Genomic DNA, 18,884 nt, shown 5'->3' with positions numbered 1-18,884 from the left:
AGAAATGTGAAAATATTACAGAATTAAAAGGAAAGACAAGGGGGGTTGCTGTTTTAAGGGAGTCACAAGAGACAGAGGAGGTTGATGTCGTTAGACAGGAGGAATTCAGGGCACAAATCTGCATGAAATCTGTCTTTGTGAAGACTTTTTTTCACAGTACCATTTCATAGGAGCCAAAATGGAAAGTGCTGCATGGTATCCAGTGCCTCAGCCCAAAGGAAATAATTGAAAACTGCAGATGCTCTTCGTTTCTCGCAATTTGTATTTGGGTTTGTAGGTTTATTTGTATTCCAAATGTGCAAAGAGTTTTATTTGAAAGTACTTGTATTTCTGAAAAAAACAACATTAATTTAAAAAGATTAATCTGAAAGATATCACAAGTGATATCACAAGAGGCATTTATATGCAGTGCATACTGTGAGAAACCTTAAACCTTAAACCCCAACAATGTGAACAATAATTGAATGAAAAAACAGTATCAAAACACTAAACAAAAATCTGACAAGTTGGATGAGCAACATCAAACTATATATTGACTTCTTTTCCTATCTTGTCAGTAAAAATAAAATCAAAAGTGGAAAGAAAAGGGAAAAAAACCCACAGAGTTATCAGAACAAATAAAGGCTCTGTTCATCCTGCCTCAGCACAAAAGAACACAGGAAATGTCAGAATAGAAGAGTCAGTTTTGACCCATTGCAACCAATATCTTGCTTTCTAATACTTCATGCTGCTTCAAAGGAAATACTCCATGGCATTCTCCTTCACTGTACAAACTACGTGATGGAGAGATGAGGAAATTCCTCTGTGAGTCCAGACAGCCATCCATTTTAACCCCAAATCATGAGGCTGCTTGTGAAATTTCAATTTTTATTCTTGTCAGTGCAAGTTACTAAAACTTTTGAGGCACAATAAACTACCTGCCTTAAGAATGTCCCAATAGTAGTAAATGACAGTGGTTAAAAATTTTTTGTATATATATGGCACAATCAAATTGATGAAGACCATCAGTTCATTTCAGAGGCAAAACCCTCTGCAGCACTGAGACTAGTGTGGAGATGCTATTCTCATTCTGAGAATAGCATGAAGATGGTTTTGTTCCAGACTGAAAACACTATCATCCGATTTACAATAGATAATGTGCTGAGTGCATAATACAAAAAATGTAGAATGATTTCTTAAGAAATCATTGGCACCTTAATTGTGTTATAAAAATCAATAGTTTATCATGTAATGGATTTACTGGACAGAGAAGAGTGGTTATGCTATTTAAAGTTCCCACCAGTCATCCAGAGGCTGTTTTCCTTTAATCCTCTTCAAAAATTCTCTGAATCAAAGAAGCATGAACAAACTATAAAAGATATTAGACAAAATCTCCCTCTACACTGCAAAGCTGAAATGAAACAACCAATAGATTGGTATAGTTTGGGGTGTTTGAAGACTGTAACTTCTGTAAAGCACAATAGGAGGTGCAAAGAGAACATTTTTCACTTTAACATGACTTGCCTAACTTAAGTACAGGTTGCTTCCATACTGTAGAAAACCATGGCAGGTTTTCACTTTTCCTGTATACTTTCCTTATTCTTACACAGCTTCAGTGAACTACTCTGAAGGAAAAAAGGCCATTAACACATATACTGCATAAAGCTGATGGGTCTTTCAGTTAAAGAAATTTACTGCCTGTCTTCAGATGTTACATTTATTTTATCTGTAAACAGATACCAGTTGCCCCAAATTAAACCAAACACAGTGAAAAAAAGAGGCACAAATTAATACTCTTTTTAGCTCTGTGCTGGTTATCTTTCTACATCCATGAATGCTGGATAACTAGTTAGGCATCCTCATTAAATACTTATCTTCATGATTTCAAGTTTAGCATATTTACCCAAGAACTGCCTTCTCCAAATTGCTGTGTTTTCTGAATCAAAGGTATTATTCCATCCTTAAAAGAAATTATTTTGTTCTAGGATATCAAAGAGACAGTCAGAATAACTAATGAATTTCACTTTTTTTTTTTACAGTATTTATATCAGAAGCCCAAGGTACAAATGAAAATGAGACAAAATTCAGAGTGTACATGGCTGAAGGAGGAACCATTCTGCTGGAAATTGTTCAGACATCCACAAAGAGTAATAGATACAATGGTGACCATGCAGTTAAATTACTCTGCATGATGAAATCTAGGCAAACAAACTTAGGAAGGCTGAGGAGTAATGTGCAAAAGATATGGAGGCTGGCCTGGCACTGGAGCAATGCTTCAGCTCCATGGCAGCTGTTACCAAGTGAAGACTAAGCAAGCAGCAATAACATCGTGTCTCCCCTCCCTGCGCATCAAGAATTGCAGGAAGGGACTACAGAACATTTCATAGGATGCCTGGGTGTCTTCTCTTAGCTTAACTAGTATTTATAATTTATATAGATCTCAAGACATAACATGGCATTTTACAAAATACGGTGTGAACTAGAAAGACAAAAGATCTCCAGACTACATGAACTGTCAGTCTAAAAAAGCACAAAGAAAACTCATTCAGAACAATATGGCACAGAACAGACTGGCAAATGGTCATTAGAGCTGAAATGGAGCTTTACACAGAGGGAAGGGAGGCCCCTTCCCATATATCAACTGGCAGGCTGCTCCAAGTGTGAGCAATAGTACAAAAAGAGGCAAAGTCAGGAAAGGATGAAGGAAATTACAGAACTACTCCTATGGATACAAACCCAAGCTATGTCAGTGGGGGTCCTTTAAAAATGGCTGGGTTTAATATCACACATCAGATATCTAGTGCACATTGAATACTCTCCTAAATTAAATCAATTCGGTTCCCAGCATGATGCTACTAACTTCCCAGTATTTTAATTTAAGACAGGAGACCTAACCACACCTTATGCCTAGAGCATTTACAACAAGAAGGGATGTCCATATGTTCCATTTTCCTAGTCCAAGACACAGTAAAAACCTCTTCACTGAAAGACATTGTAACATGTAAGGGGTGAAGATAAATGTGTGTGAGTTCTCACAGTTTTCCCCAAATTATTACTCATACACTTGCTGAATGCTCACTGCAGAGCAGCCTCAAATATTTAACCAAAGAAAAGTACATAACCCAGCAGCTCAGGTACTAACAGCAGCTGATATACAGATATAATCTTAAAGAAGTCATTATAACAAATGTCTTGATTGTCTCATTATATTATTTTTACAGTGTTTCCCACATTGCCATAATTCCAAAACAGACCTTGGAAGTACAATGTGCTCAGGCTGTGGATGGACCCAATTTAATGACACCAAGTTCCTTGCTAGTAATATATTACCTGCTATTTTTGAGTCATATGATATGGATTTTTTTCGGTAAAACTGGAAGAAACAGGAAAAAAAAAATCCCCCTCAGCATATGTCTAAAACCAGTTTCCTGTGGCAGCTGGCAAAGGGGGCTTGGGCAGCCTGGCTTTGCCCTGAGTAGGCAAGTAGCTGCTGACATATGTTACACTCACAGCTGGCTGCTTCATGTACCTTTATAATTTTAGGCTCTTCAGCCTGACTCTCAACTTTTAACTGGAATTTCCAAACTACTCAAGCCTTAGCATAACTCCTGTCACAAATGATTCAGGTTTTTCAGATACAGCGTTGAGTGTAATGAATTTCAAGATGACTTCAGGTTAAACTGTATGTAATGAACTATGTAGTTTCTGTTGGCTACAGAATTCCACAATAGCTTTTTAACCTTTCTCTTGCTATCATCATCTCTCTTTTGTCCTTGCTCTATTTACTGTTTTTATTTAATAACCCGTAGCTCTGTTTTAGTATTATTGTTTTGCTTATCTCCAGTACCCAAGAACTCTACTCAGTGTAATCCAGTGTATGATAAAACTACACTGGATGTGATTTCTTAGAAAATCCCAAGGTAAAATGAGAAACCTAAATACATCTTATAATTGATTTAACTCATTCCCTTCCTTGGCAAAACCAGGACAGTACCTTTCAGGGGGAAAAGCAAGGAAGGTGAGCAGTGTGATGTGGCCTGAGCACAGCAGGGTCCCATTGGTGGCTCAGCCCTTTCAGTTCGTGTATTTCATCACACCGTGATGGGTTACAAGGGTCTTAATAATTGTTCTTTGTAGAAACATTAAGACACACTTCGAGGAAGAAAATTCCACTACTTTTCTGTAAAAAGGCTACAAAGTTTCATGAAGAAACGCTGTGATCAAAAAAGCAGTCACTTCAAGGGAAGATCTCCTTTGACTAATATTATAAAGCCCAGAATCAAATTGGTTCCCCCATAACCTTCTTCCCAGAGGTTTTTGAAGCCATCAGGTGTTTGCTTGTTCTTGCCAGTGGTGTTAAAACTAATGGGGCCGTCCTGCTCCTTTCCTTCTCTCGGAGAAAAACGCCAGACCCGCAAGGTCATTCTAATTCCCTAAAAACCAAGGACTTTGATGTGGCTGCTCCAGCTCATCCCTCATCTTCCTGAAGGTGGGGGAAAAAAAAAATTAAGGCTTAAAGAGCAAACGGCGAATGTATTTCACGAGTTTTGATGTAAGCAAGATTTGTTGACTGACTTGAGACAGTCCGTGGGTGACACACAGCGTCACTTCACACAGCCAGCCTCGGGACACCCGTGCGGGCTCTGTGACAGCCTCGGCCGAGTGTCCGTCACTTGGCGCGGGGCAGGGACCCGCGGGCACCGCAGCCTGTGCCCGAACCCGAGCCTGTGCGACTCCCCCGCGCCCCCCGAGCAGACGCCGCCGGTGGAACCCGAGCAGGTACCGGCCAAGAGAGCCCGGCCCGAGTGACCGCCCCGCCCGCGCCGCCATGTTCAACGGCCCCGCCGCCCTCGGCCAGGTGAGACCCGGCGGGGCCGCATCTCCCCGGGACGAGCGGCCTCGGCCCCATGGGGAGAGCCCAGACCCCGACCCCTGGTTCCGACCCAGGCCCCGACCCCTGGTTCCGATTCCGGCCCCGACCCCCGACCTCCGAGCCCCAGCCCCGACCTCGTATCCCCGGCGGAGGGCCGGGAGCAGGCGGGACGCGGCCGTGCCGCGGTAGCGCCGCAGGGAAGCGGGTCCGCGGGGCTGCGGGTCGTGGGTCTTAAATTAGCGCCAAAGCGTTTTGCGCCCCAATTTTTGTAAAAGGGAAAGTCTCGGTTTTTAATTTGTTTTATTTAATTTTCGTGTTGTGTGTAAAGGCTGCGCAGCTTCGCGCCTAGGAGCGCCAGTACTCTTGCTACACCTTATTAATGGTCTTCCCGCTCATTTATTATGCTAACTTGTGTTTTGAGAAAATATATAGCGGTGTTACCAACTCAGCTTTAAATATTCAATATATGGGATTCATTTGTCTGGGAGATACTAAAACCCTTCATCAGTGATGAAGTGCTTTTCCCGGTGTGTCCTAGCCACCATAAATCAGCGCTGGCTTTGGGCCCGTGATGGTGAGTTATATGTATTAGCAGTCTTGGGTCTAAGCCCGTGTGCCCTGCCAAAAATAGTGTATCCGTGTCATTTTTCAATGCAAATTAGTAGTAAGTGCAAATTCACTTTATTTTGCTTCACAGTTTTGACTCTGGAATAGAAAAACTTAAATAAACACAGCTTTTTCAGCACTGGGATATTGACCAGAAACTTGTGTTCCTATACCTATGTAAATAGTCCGTTTAAGTCAAGGGACTAACCATGGCCATGAAGGGTTTTAGGTCTGTGTAAGTCTGTCCATCCTTGTCTCTCCTGGAATTAGAGCAGTGCTTAGTCTTAATTAGCTTAAGGAAGGATGAAGATCTGTTTGCATTTGCTGTTTGTGAAATACTCTTTTGCTTGTAACTTTCTAGGGACCAGTTGTTGGAATTGCAGTACTACATAAACACCAAATATTATTCACTTGCATGTGAAACATTCTAGTGTGAAATATACATAAGAAGCTGTTATAGAATGGAGGTGGTTTTGCAGAGTCCTAAGTGTCTTTTGTGAATGGATGTAATAGGGGGCATTTTGGACTGCTGCTACTTTATTTTCAATGTAGGAAACACTGTGAAACTAAAGATCAAAGTCACTGCACAAGTCAAGACATCACAAGTTAAATCCTGATAGGAATCTATTCTTCAAAGATAAATATCCTTCATTGTTGCTTAACTTTATAAATTACATTCTTGATTGTTTGTCATTGACTGACACTTTAAGCCTCTATTTCCAGTTGGACAGAGGTACTAAAATACATGGTTCAGGGCAATAAAAGATAAGTTAGATCTGTGACTGAAAAATGAGAGAACTGCTAGTTTATGGCATTCTGTAAAGATGTCATAAAATATCTGTTTATTTGACAACTATGCAAAAAATTGAGGACTTGCGTTCTAAGTTGCTCTTGATTTTTCTCAAATAGTCCTTTTGGATTTTAAGTACTCTTGGTTTTTAGAATTTCTGGAGAGACTGGGAAGAGGAAAGATGAAAAATATTGCAACTACCAAATTTCCAGACCGTTTTCTCTTTTGTTTTTAGGCATAGGTTACTATAATTAAAGACAATACTACTTGAGTCCATCATCAGCAAATTTGCTGATGACACCAAACTGGGAGGGAGTGTCGACCTGCTGGAAGGCAGGAGGGCTCTGCAGAGGGATCTGGATAGACTGGAGAGATGGGCTGATTCCAATGGGATGAAGTTCAATAAAGCCAAGTGCCGGGTCCTGCACTTTGGCCACAACAACCCCCTGCAGCGCTACAGGCTGGGCACAGAGTGGCTGGAAAGCAGACAGGCAGAAAGGGACCTGGGGGTACTAATTGACAGGAAGATCAACATGAGCCAACAGTGTGCCCAGGTGGCCAAGAAGGCCAATGGGATCTTGTCCTGTATCAAAAATAGCGTGGCCAGCAGGAGCAGGGAAGTGATCCTTCCCCTGTACTCTGCGTTGGTGAGGCCACACCTTGAGTATTGTGTTCAGTTCTGGGCCCCTCAGTTCAGAAAGGATAGTGAGGTGCTGGAGCGGGTCCAGAGAAGAGCAACAAGGCTGGTGAAGGGACTGGAGCATAAGTCCTATGGGGAGAGGCTGAGGGAGCTGGGGTTGTTTAGCCTGGAGAAGAGGAGGCTCAGAGGTGACCTCATCACCGTCTATAACTACCTGAAGGGAAGTTCTAGCCAGGTGGGGGTTGGTCTCTTCTCTCAGGCACTCAGCAATAGGACCAAGGGGGCACGGGCTTAAGCTCCGCCAGGGGAAATTTAAGTTGGATATCAGGAGAAAATTCTTTACAGAGAGAGTAATCAGGCATTGGAATGGGCTGCCCAGAGAGGTGGTGGATTCACCATCCCTGGAGATTTTTAAACGCAGATTGGACGTGGCACTGAGTGCCATGATCTAGTAAATGGACTGGATTTGGACCAAGGGTTGGACTCGATGATCTCGGAGGTCTTTTCCAACCCAATCGATTCTATGATTCTATTCTATGATTCTACTTGATGCATAATGAAAGTAATATCTCAGTAATTAAATGACAAATACATCATTCACTTAATGTCTTTTGTAGCTACCACTCTTAATAGCAAAGGTAATTTCCAGTCTTCATTTTTAGTATTTTAATGGAAATTGAGAAGTTATATGAGCAAAAATGTATTGCAATGTCACTTGCAGTATTTTTGCCTTTGTGAAAAACAGACTGACATTTCACTGAAGTGTTTACAGTAATCAGCTTTGTAGTATGAATGAGTTGTCCAAACACAAATGCTTACAAACTTTGGGTCTAGTTTACCTTTCACTGAAGTTAGGAAGAGCCATCTGGTTATGAATTTGATAGCTACAACAGTCATCAATTTTCTGAGTCTGTGTAAAATCTGTTCTGCAAATTAGCAAATAACCTGGCTTGCCCATATGTGTATCAGTTTAAAACACAACTTCGTTGGTGAAAAATTTTAAGCCATATTGTAAGAGTGAACTTTATTTGACAATATGAAATTTGGAGATTTCTGGTGATGATATAATCTTTCAAGTCACTCAGAAAGTGTTCATCATCCCACGGGTTTTGTATTTCTCTTTTCTACCACGTACTTCCTAGGTATTATCTCTTCATATATATCTCTACCCTCTCCATATATATCTCTCTGTATTGTGATACAGTATGAAAGTCTTTAATTATTTGGTCATCTTTTCTGTCTTAAGCATAGCATTTGAATGAGAGCTTTTCAGTTCAGACATATGTTTCCTCTACTTGAATTTAAGGATTAATTAGTAGCACAAGCTTTTTGCATGATATAGGTGTGTGCCTTCATGGAGTTTTACCAGTGCATGTGTGTTCTTTCCGTGCTCAGAGCCAAGTGAGAACTATTTCCACACAATGCAGCGTGGAGATAAATGAGTGATGTCAAGCCAAAGCTAATAAGCACTACTGAGAGGCAAAGCATGTTAGCACTGTGTTGAACCCAAGTTAATATATCAAGATGGCTTCCAGAGCTGTTTTCATCTTCCTTCAAAAAGCTGTGGGATTTGCCAGTAGTGGACTGCCTCTTATGGAAGCCACTTGTACTGTATGAGAAAACAGTAAAGAAAACGAGGTATTAGTTTCTATGTCTCACGTACAAATCTGTCTTCAGCAGCGTCTGCAAATGCTGTAGCTGTCCACTTGCTAAGTAGCTGTTCCCTCCTGAAAGATGGTGGGGTATTGAAGATGAAACTTGGCCTCTACGTACTGCACCCTAAATGTTTGTTCCAAAATATAAAATATAATTAAGCAGACTTTTCACCAGAATATTAGTATTAGTCCCTGAAAGAGGTGAGTTATTCTTTTCAGTCTCAAATAAAACTTTTTATACAGTGACTCTTAAATCAGGATTTTTCACACTGGTTTAGTCCTGATATTTTCCCCTCAGATGTTATAAGGCGTAACAGAAGTTCAGAGTATGTGAGGGCCGTGCTAGGTGCATGATGCCTGGCAAACATGGGACTGATTTTTAAAGCAAAAATAAGTGCAAGTGCTTTGCCCTAAGGAAAAAGCAATGTATTCCTTTGCATCTCCTTCGCTTAAAATTAATTATAAATTAAAAATGGGCGATGGCAAAATCCTTAATCCCAGAATGACAAGTGCCCCACCATGTGAGTTAGTGATACACCTGTTGTAAATATGTCCCGAAGGAGGGCTTGGCTTCTACCTCTGTTTTAGTACAGGTCCTTCACATTTTGCTCTGGCAAAGGGAATTAAAACAGTAGGTCACTCTGAGATGAGTTTCATGGTGCCACTACTTCTCACTCAGACAGGAATCATGCAATTTTGAGTAGTTCTGGCTTGTTTAGGGGTTGTAGATAATAGCAAAGATTAGAAAAGTGACAGCTGCATACAGAAAAGTGAACAGTGATTTCAGAAATAATTTCTCTGTATATAAAGAGAATATATATAAAGAAGGAAGAAATAAAGCACTTGCTTTAGAAGTGCATTCTTTAAAAGGTATTTCTGAAATATCTAGTTCATAGTTGAGTAGTTCAATATAACTGTTAATGTAGTAATATAAAAAACCAAACAAACAAATTATGCCAACTAAACAAGTGAAAAAATTGTATAGAAACTGGTCTAAAATGCAGAGTAATGAAATGGGTGAGTTAGATGTACAGTGACAGTATTGCTTTAATACAATCAAAATACTATTTATGGGGTTTGATGGGCCTGTTACAAATACTGTGGTTGCTAAATTTAATTTTCCTTAGAATCAAAAAGTTTAAAATAAAGTAATATTTCTGGCAGCAGAATGGGATAAATTTATGGTATCTGATTATTTTTCCATTTTTATTTTATTTACAGACATCTTTCAGACTTAATTGTTGCTGATTAAAATAGTTGTGGATAAACATCAATAGATTTCATCATGTTTTCATAAATGAATTATTATTTACTCTTTCAAATTGAATGCTGCTCTAATACCTTAAATGAGTACATTCTTTATGAACTCATATATATTGTCACTGAATTTCTAGTTCATTTGCAGGCATATATATTTTTATAAATTTCCCTTGAAGTTTGTCACTTTCTGATTGTGAGGACTAAACTTCATTAGAGAAGCTATACTTATAGTCTCCTGGTCAGCATATTGTTTCTGTCTGTTAAGAAGCTGGTTTCAGTCTCAAAAAAATACCAGTAATTAAAAAAAAAAATTAATTCTTAAGTCATCTGTGCCTGAACTGGAGCAATGAACAGGAAGAAAGTATATCAAATAAAAGTGAGGCACAGTCTTGTGAAAGGATTTTTCTGTGGGCTGAGGAGCACTTTCAGTTTTCAGTGAAGGTGTGTGTTGTCTCTTGTGACTGATTCTGTCTCTGGAGATTGACAACTCCCTTTTATGTTCAGGGTCTCTTCACTTTCTGTTGACTTCAGCTGAGCCTGCAGACACTCAGCACGATCAAAGGGGAACGTGGGAGGCTTCCAGTATCAGTCTCTTCACTTTTGACTGTTCTGATTCTCTAACTGCAGACATCTCTTAATTCACAGTCACTTTAACAGCCCTCAAATAACTGAAGTGCTTGGTTTGAGTCTTACACTAATAACCCTCGAAGAAGAATGTTGAGTGTGAAGGAAGATAACTTGTCTCAGAAGTCTCTGCCAAATATTTCTAGATGGAGAGGTCTCTATTGCAGCCATTCTATATACTTGATGAATAAAGAGAATATTTTCCAAGACAGTGTCAATATTAATATTATTTTGGTCTTAATTCTTTTGTGTTAGCCCTCTGATGCAGTTGATATACATTTATACTCAGAAAAATACTTCATAATAGTATTCATATCTTTTAAAATATGGTTGGAGTTTCATTTTAGGATTGTTTTCATGTCAAATCCTGTATTTGTTGTCCTAACATTGTTTGTTTGTTTGCTTTGCAGCATAGTTTGTAAGTGTCTTTACTGGTTGAGAAGCTAAAATTATTTTCTGCCTGTGAAACGTGGAAAAATGTTCAAAAATCATTATCAGGTAAAACAGAAATAATTTTATTTTTACCCATTTTCATTTCACCTCTGAGAAAGCTCAATTAAAATAGCTTATTCTGGGAGGCAAAAAGTCCAACTGCAGAAATGTTTTGGAGTGTTTCATTATTCAGTACTTATATAGAAATTTCATGAAATAGTGGGTAGCTGCTGATGCTGTCAGGTCTAGAATGGGCACCAACGTTGTTTTGCCAATGTCTTTACTCTTGTGGGCCAGAGAAGGCACAGCCTCTGCTTCCAGCTGGTCATGGAAGCAGTCCCAGCTCTTGAGGTATAGTCAGAAAAGGGGGTTGGTTTATTTTCTTGGTCCAGCACGAGGTTGTGACAACACTAGTCCCACTTATCACTTGTAATCCTTATTATCCCTTTCTTCTGTTTCCTGGCCTTCCTTTTCACCACTTTGTCTCCCTTTCTCTGAACTAGTCCCATGCCAAGAGAACAACCCATCCCTGATTACTTTTTCCCTGCTGGTCCCAGATGTGCTACTTCTGTACCCAAAATGGGTACTTCTGATGCTGTTACCTAGGCTTTCTCAGCTTTGCATGGTATTGCCAATGCCTGGGTGCTGTTGGCTTTGCAGTATTGTGCTCCCCAAAATGTGCCCCATACTCCCCTCCAGCTGATTGTGGCGTTTGGCAGTTTCTTCCCTAACTTCTCTATGCCCCTCCCCATGAAATCCAGCCATCCCCCACGGCACTAAGTGACTTTTGTCAGCTTCTCACATTAGTGTTTGTTTGACATTTTCTCATGTCATGTCTTTCCATGTCCTGTTCAGTTTAACCTCAAATCAGGGCCTGCTCAAGTGCTGCATTATTAACAAAATGCATTTGCAAAGATGGAAGGATTGTTCAAGATTTGCTGCAAGCACATACAGCTTGGCAGTTAAGAATCTTTTTTGACTTTTCAAGAGCTTGATCTTGGTAGTCCTTACATAAATCAGATAACTTAGAAATTGATATTGTACTGTATTTTTTAAAAATTATCCATTATAAATTCAAAAATTATTTTAAGTGCAGTTTATGGAATGCCATTTTTAATCCCCTTAGAACTTAGTAAGTCCAGTCACTGGGATCTGCTGTGTGGCTGGATGTCTCAGGTGTGTGTGGGCAGAGGAAAATACCTAATTCATATACAATGCAGAGTTGATGTTCTCTAAAAAAATAATTTGAAGAGCATTTCTTTTGCTGGCAAGACTCCTTGCCCCTCTCGCTTATTCTGACTTGTGTACAATTGCTTGGGCAGCTGAGCATAAAGAGAATTAGGGAGTGCAGGCAAGTAGAAATGAGAAGGGAGCGGCAGAGTTGTAATGATTGATTAGGTCAACCAGGCTACTGAAAAATGCTTAGCAAACTGTAGGCTGAGCATATCAGATGTCACAAAAAAATGTGACATCAAATGAGAAAAATATTGAAGCAAATAACTCCCTAAACAGAGGTGATAAAGCCAACCTCCCCAAGAGCCTGTGGTTAGATTCCTTGATGTCTAATAGAGTCCATGCTCTGTGTCAGGGGTTTTCACCTGACAGGGGCATTTATAATAATCTTTTTCCAATATCAATTCTGTGGTGCCTCATGAAGGCTGCAGCATGAATACAGCCCTTACCTTTTTATGGTGATACTGATTGGAACAGGTCTACTACCAGGCCACTTAAGTTGGCCCAGAAAAGATAGTAAGTTTTTGTTTGGTCCAATTAGGATGGAATTTGATCACTAATAAAAAGTTACCGGGAAATGTCTTTGAAATACTCACCTATGTAGGCAGAGCCATTCACAAATGTAGACAAATGATGTAAACTTCATTTCCATAGGAAATCAGACAAAACACCCAACTGAAACAGATTTTATTTTTTAGCAGTATTTTTTAAAACTCACTTTGCTTGGTGAGTTGTAAAAATAAATCATATCCAAATATAAATTGCTAATCTTCAGCATGGTTTTAGAATATTTACAATAATTTTGCTTTTTAGAGAATGACATTATAGATAAAATAATTCAAAATATTCCATTATATTCCTTCAACTTTATTTTTTGATCCTCTAATAAAGAGAAGTATTGACTTCATGGATTGCTAATATTACAGTAGTGTAGAAGCTGTTATTGATATTCTGCTGTCAGACTGATCAGTAATATGGACTGTGGTAACAGCATGATGTGGAGAGGGATTCTTATGTCCTCATCTTGACGATTGATAATTTAGTGCTGAACATTTCGTTGGATGATATATCCTTAAACCATTTTATTATAGGGTGGCCGGTTTGTTGAAATATTCAGTGCTCAAGGCAAAAACCCAGGAGCAAAATGGAAGATTTTTGGCAATCCATCAGCTATATGGAAAGTAAGTTTTTAAAGAAACTTATAAAACCTAGAGTATAAACCAGAAAAATGTGAATGAAGCTTAAAATTAGAAGGTAATGAGGGCTTTGACCTGACAGTGGAGTTGTCACTTGCAGTTCTGTCATTATGACAGACTAAATGACTACTTAAATTAGTTCTTTATGCGTGCTTGCAGATTGGTTGGTCACAGTGGAATTTTATAGTTTAAATATTTACTAAGTAATTTTGCTATTCTGATAACTCACGTTGAGTCGTGAGTCCTGTTTGTCAGCATTATTTGTTCATAAAACATGCAAGTAAAGGACATACTTATATGGGTTATATTATTGCTATCAAATTTGAACTACTTTCATATTTGCAGTGCCATCTGCCATTTCTAATTTTTAAAAGAAATAGCTTTGCATGTTGGTAGCATGGTTGGTTGTGAAGAAGAGAATTCTCTCAGGATGCTTATGTTTGTTGTTCCTTTTCATAGGAATATGACAAAGAACTAAAAGGCTTTGTTTTTGTACTTGAAGGAAGCAGTCAAGTCAACAAAATGCAGCTACCAAAGGAAACTAGACAAACTTGTAAGTATCAAAGAATTAAATGTTTGTGATGTTTTTCTGATTATTACCTCAGTCTTATACTGGAATGTATAACTTACAGTATTCTCCCTTGGTTCAGGGGTAATTCAGCATTAGAAAACTGGGGGTTTTTCATTAACTTTGAGCAGGTCACTTACAAATAAGTAAAAGGTATAGAAATGCCATATTAAAATAAATACTGTTGGGAAGATCCTTATTGATACACGTTGTCCTGATGCCACCAGATTCAGTTCTGTACCTGATCCTGCTACAGACCAATGTCTGATAAACAACTTTTGAGTCCATTCAGCGCTTACTAAAGTCAATAATTCTGCTGTCATTACAGAATGTGAAATAGGTTCCTGTCCCCTTTCTCATTTTACTTTTCAAATTATTTTTACTTTGTTGTATCAAACGAACACACTGGCAGAAAGTTTCGAATTGTCATTCTTTACAAGAGCCAGTGTTGGTGTTGAGTCTTGTTAAGTCAGTGAAGAGCAGCCTGTACCCTCCCTGATGGAATAACTAAGAAAACAACATATGGTTCAATCCAGACAGTTTTGTACTGTTTTCCCTTGATAGGGAGCTACCTGAATTTTTTTGTTGGTTCCCTCAGTCAAGCTCATTTGCTGTTATTCTTAAAATCAGAAGGCTCCACTGAGCAGTGTTGTCACGATCTGATTACATTCTTACCCAAGGGTTTTTTGAAGTTGTTTAACAAGGTGTACATTGTCACAAACAGGAGTGCGAGTTTCATATGACTATAAGATAATCTTGATAGGAAAATATTACTTCATTTTATAATTCTTATGGGATATTTGTTGTCTACATGCTCTTGGAACACGAGAGTTGTAACTTTAAAAAAAAAAGTTCCTTTTGTTTTCATGAGAATTCCACCAAAGCCACAGATGGGACTTTTAAAACAACATTTTTATTGCAGTTTAAATTGGTTTTCTTAGGGTTTTTCTTGTGTTCGTATGTTGTGTGAACCTTGGGAAATAGTGTTGCAGGAGCCACAAAATTGAAATGCTCTATAGTGAAACATGCATCTGCATGCACACAGCACATATATTTATTTTTTTCCCTATTTCTAGTGGGACTGATCCAGCAATTTCTGACCCTTCAGATTTTTGTACCATTGGGAAAAGACTTTTCCACTGAGTTACTGTAAGTTGCACAAATTTTCCTTGAAGACTTAATGTAAAGGGAATGCTTGATTGCAGTCATTAATTTTAGTGACATATTTTGCATTAAAGCACAGTGACTTATCAAGTCAATAAGAAGTAATTAAGCTAATGAGATCACTATTTCTTGGATGTTTTAAATACTGACATTCCTTTGAAGACAGAACAAACTCTAAAAATCCTGAACGAAGACAGTGAAAAATCTGAAGAAATGAGACATAAATTTAGCAAACATATGAAAAATACTGGCTCATGAGGGCTTTCTGAAAATTTGTGAGAGATTTATAACTATTTCAGGGCCCCTTGGTTCAGGGCAAAAAGAAATATATATTCCAATAACTGGGGGAGAAAATCATGACCAAACAAATGGTAAAAGGCTAGAACAACAAGTGGAGTGCTCAGCTGGTATAATTATGTCCATATTGTAAAGAAAGAAAGGTACAGCTGAGTTTTTATTAGTTCAATATGGAATGATTTAATAGAGTTTTAAACTTGGGCAATTGTCAGACTTTGGACAACATTTCTCTCCTACTGACACCATCCATTTTTGTATAAGCAGCACAACTCAGCTTTGTAGCCAGTAGAACACCTAGGAGTTGAACTAACAAAAGAAATATTGGACCTTAGAAGCCCTGCAAGAAAAGATGGGTTAAATAATATGTAAAGTCAAAGAAGGATTTTATTTTTGTTTGTCTTTCTGTAAGTTTGCAAGTAAAGTGACAAAACAAACAGGATATGTCCTGTAGTAAACAGAAACCAAGTACATAGATTTGCTTCTCATGGACATTCTCTAGGCAGAAGACAGAGATTTAATGACCTGGTACAAATCCCAATTTTCTCTTCTTATGTGCAGTGATTTCAATGTCTGTGGGGATGAAGTAATCCCACTTACTACATTTCCATATACTTTTTACAAAAGAATTGATGTTTCATTTCTTCTGTTATAATAAAGTCATGCTTACCCTGATGATTCCATAAGTTCATAAATTCTTTAAGTTACTCGTTATTTTGAATATGTATCTATCTTATATATATATATAATATATATCTTAAAAGTACAATGTCAGTTGTTCCCCACTTAGTGCAACTATTTGAAAAAGTTAATAAAACATCTTTTAAAATAGTTTTATTACTAAGTTTTGTTTTTGAAATCAACTGTAATTTATGGATGTACCTATAAAGTCCTTCAAGACTTGCAGAATAGGTAGTGCACTATTTTATCCTAGCAGACTTATGATAATCCAGTAAATAATTAAAACAAGTCCTTGCTTCATGTGACTGCCATTCAGTTCCTTTCTTTTCAGATGTTTTGGAAGAAATCTCTTGCTTGTTTGTGTACAGAATGTTGATTGTGTTGTTCCTGCCTAGGGTTTAATGTTCAAAGGTGGTTTGTTACATAACCTGGCTGCTTACTACTGCAGCTTTGGGCAGCTTCAGCTGAAAATTGATAGTGTACTAAGCCATGAAATTTCCTTTATGTAAAAAACACTCTGGCAAGTTTTGTAGTAGCTATGATGCTTTATGTTACATATCTTGCTCTCATATCCTGCACAGAGATGGAAATGGTATTTAGTTTGAGCCTCATCCTTTTTTGCATTCTGTTCAGTGATTGATCTGGTCAGCAAACAAGAATTCCTTCAAGGCCATCCATCACTGCTGCCATCAGATGACATAAACCTTCTAACTTGCTGCTATCAACCAGTCATGCAAGATTCCTGTCACAAATACTGAATGTGCAAACTACTGTTTACATTAGCTGGCTTATCTTTTCTTTGGAAGAAATTTAAGGAGAATTTTAGATACTTTGTTAGGTGGCATGATTAGGTGAATATCACCACATTAACAATCAATGTATTGATCTGCCTAAAAAATGTGTGAAATAGATTGTGGATGAAGAATTTGGTGAAGCATAATAAAATCACAACTAAGGTAGAGAACATGTAATTTATGCAGCCTCTTTGGAGCAAATAATAGCAAAGCTATTAGTAATGCTGAATATAGCTGTCTGCTCTAAATGCAGTAGCCAGTTGTTAAATCCTCGGTATTATGGATTTTTTTTTTTTACCTTTCTTAAAAAGCAAAGGTGACTCAATGTTTGAAAAAATATTTGTGTGTAATAGAAAACAGCATCTGGCTTGTGTTGCCATTCTTGCTTTAATTCCCAATATATAGACCATGTGTTTGTTGGCAGTTCTGCTCAGCATTTTGACAAGCATATGAACATTTGTTCTTCTTACGGTACTGTAATGCCAGTCATTGTCATACTTTATTTCTGATATGTGATACCCAAGCTGAGAAGCTTGTTTTAATAAGTTTTACAACAAATGGTTAGAGCTATTGATCTGAGAAGACAGACCTTGAAATTGTACCACAGCCTCAAAAAAAAAAAAATAAAAAAGCGTAGGCTGGTGTGATGTATGAACAGGGATCAGGCACTCAATTTCTGGTTATGCACTGAAATATTATCTGGTCTGGTCTGAGTCCCTATAGGTTGCTCAACCTTTTTTCTCCCAGTTTTCTCATGCAAGATACAATAATATTTGTCAATTTATTTTGAAAATATATTACAACTAGTTAGTTAACTCAGTGTATGATACTTTTAAACATAGGAAGGATAAAAATAGGAATGGTAGTAAATTTTAAAATCTGATGGTTGATCAAGTACAGTTTCATTGATATGCAAGCTAGTGTGTGATGATAGTACAGATTTAATATTTGATGTTTTATTCTATTGCTGAATTGAGGCCAGTTAAGGGAGAGAGCATTTTGTATGAAAAAAGACAAGTTTTCCAGTTTTGCATTTGGGCATCCAGACAGGACAGCAGATAGTAACAACAAAATGTGGTGAAACTACAAAGTGATCCAACAACATTGGTGGCAAAAACAGGTGTGGTACTTAGTGACCCCTGGCTGCAGCTCCAAAGTCATGCTGCCTCTCTCACTGGTGGCCAGTTCACAGTCTTCAAACTACTTTAAATCTTGGGTTGGTAAACAACTGTAAATCACATGTGGCATAATTTGTAAAGCTGGGAAGGTCTGAGGCTTCATACAAGATCCCCTCATCTCTGTGATGTGAAAACTGGCACAGCAAAAATACCCACTGTCAGTGAAAACTGCTTCCCAGTCAGAGTCCTGCTTCCGAATCCCAGACTTGGTGCTTGATATTAGCATGCCATGGGGCTCTGCTGTGTTGCCACTTCCTAGAATTACTCAGTACCTTATGGACCATGTTCTGAGTCACAGCATGGTTGCTCATTCACTCTAATGGCATCTATGTCTCTTAATTCTTCATAATGTTTCAACCTTTTGTTCACTTGGCCAAGCGTGTATCAACAGGTTTGCTCAGTTAGTATCCCACTGTTCGTAATCAAATTATCTTTGCTTGCCACTAGCTTTTGCCAGCTCCAGAAGGCATCAGCTCTTGTTATATTCTGAATTAATGCGAACTCTGTGAGAGTTTCAAACTCTGGAACATATCTAAGTTTAAGAGGTTTTCTGCTGAAGTTTAGCTAGTTATGGATAGAGGAATCTGTAGAGAAAAAGGGGTTAAAAATGTCTGTATTCCTAAAGTAGTTGTGCTTGTTGATAAGAAATGTTATTGCAAGGCTTGTGAGCAGTGCAGTAGAATCTGTATTTTTGTACCATATTTCCTGTTTTCAAACAGTTGTTTCTATAAATATAAGTTTATTACATTGAGATTTTTAATAACCACAACATAGTAGGTTTTACATGCATAGCTAATTTATTCATAGATACCGTAACAGCTTGAATTTGTGTGAATTAGATGCTATCATAATCAGTCATCATTTCAGCTTTGCTGACAGAGATACCATAAATTATTCATGTTAACCTAAAGACCCAG

The 18,884-nt window shown here is 38.2% G+C and overlaps 1 protein-coding gene and 1 long non-coding RNA gene across 11 annotated transcripts in view; one reads left to right on the top strand and one right to left on the bottom strand.

Annotated features, from left to right (window-relative positions):
* Positions 1-248: 248 nt before the first annotated feature.
* LOC120323688 lies at positions 249-4,741 on the bottom strand. The gene is made up of 2 exons (XR_005564407.1): positions 4,555-4,741; positions 249-4,462 (listed from the first exon to the last, which is right to left on the bottom strand). It is a non-coding gene; the product is annotated as an uncharacterized LOC120323688 (long non-coding RNA).
* Positions 4,633-18,884, top strand: part of CFAP20DC (CFAP20 domain containing) — a 73,087-nt gene continuing 58,835 nt past the window's right edge. For 5 of the 10 annotated variants that reach the window (XR_005564405.1, XR_005564406.1, XM_039383595.1 and 2 more), the window contains exons 1-5: positions 4,633-4,837; positions 10,838-10,925; positions 13,184-13,273; positions 13,748-13,841; positions 14,933-15,005. Coding sequence is in view for 7 of the 10 variants with exons in the window: in XM_039383595.1 (XP_039239529.1) it covers positions 10,905-10,925; positions 13,184-13,273; positions 13,748-13,841; positions 14,933-15,005 (278 nt within the window). In the remaining 3 variants the exon portion in view is untranslated. Of the gene's footprint in view, positions 4,838-4,909; positions 5,427-10,837; positions 10,926-13,183; positions 13,274-13,747; positions 13,842-14,932; positions 15,006-18,884 lie in introns of those variants that run through there. The other 5 variants (XM_039383592.1, XM_039383596.1, XM_027713944.2 and 2 more) reach the window with 3 other exon arrangements.

This window comes from Pipra filicauda, unplaced genomic scaffold (assembly GCF_003945595.2).
Source record: "Pipra filicauda isolate LSUMZ 115617 unplaced genomic scaffold, ASM394559v2 scaffold318_size846807_pilon, whole genome shotgun sequence".
Taxonomy (NCBI): Eukaryota; Metazoa; Chordata; class Aves; order Passeriformes; family Pipridae; genus Pipra; species Pipra filicauda.
Note: the sequence above shows the minus strand (reverse complement) of the source record. Positions and strands in the feature narration are given on the sequence as shown.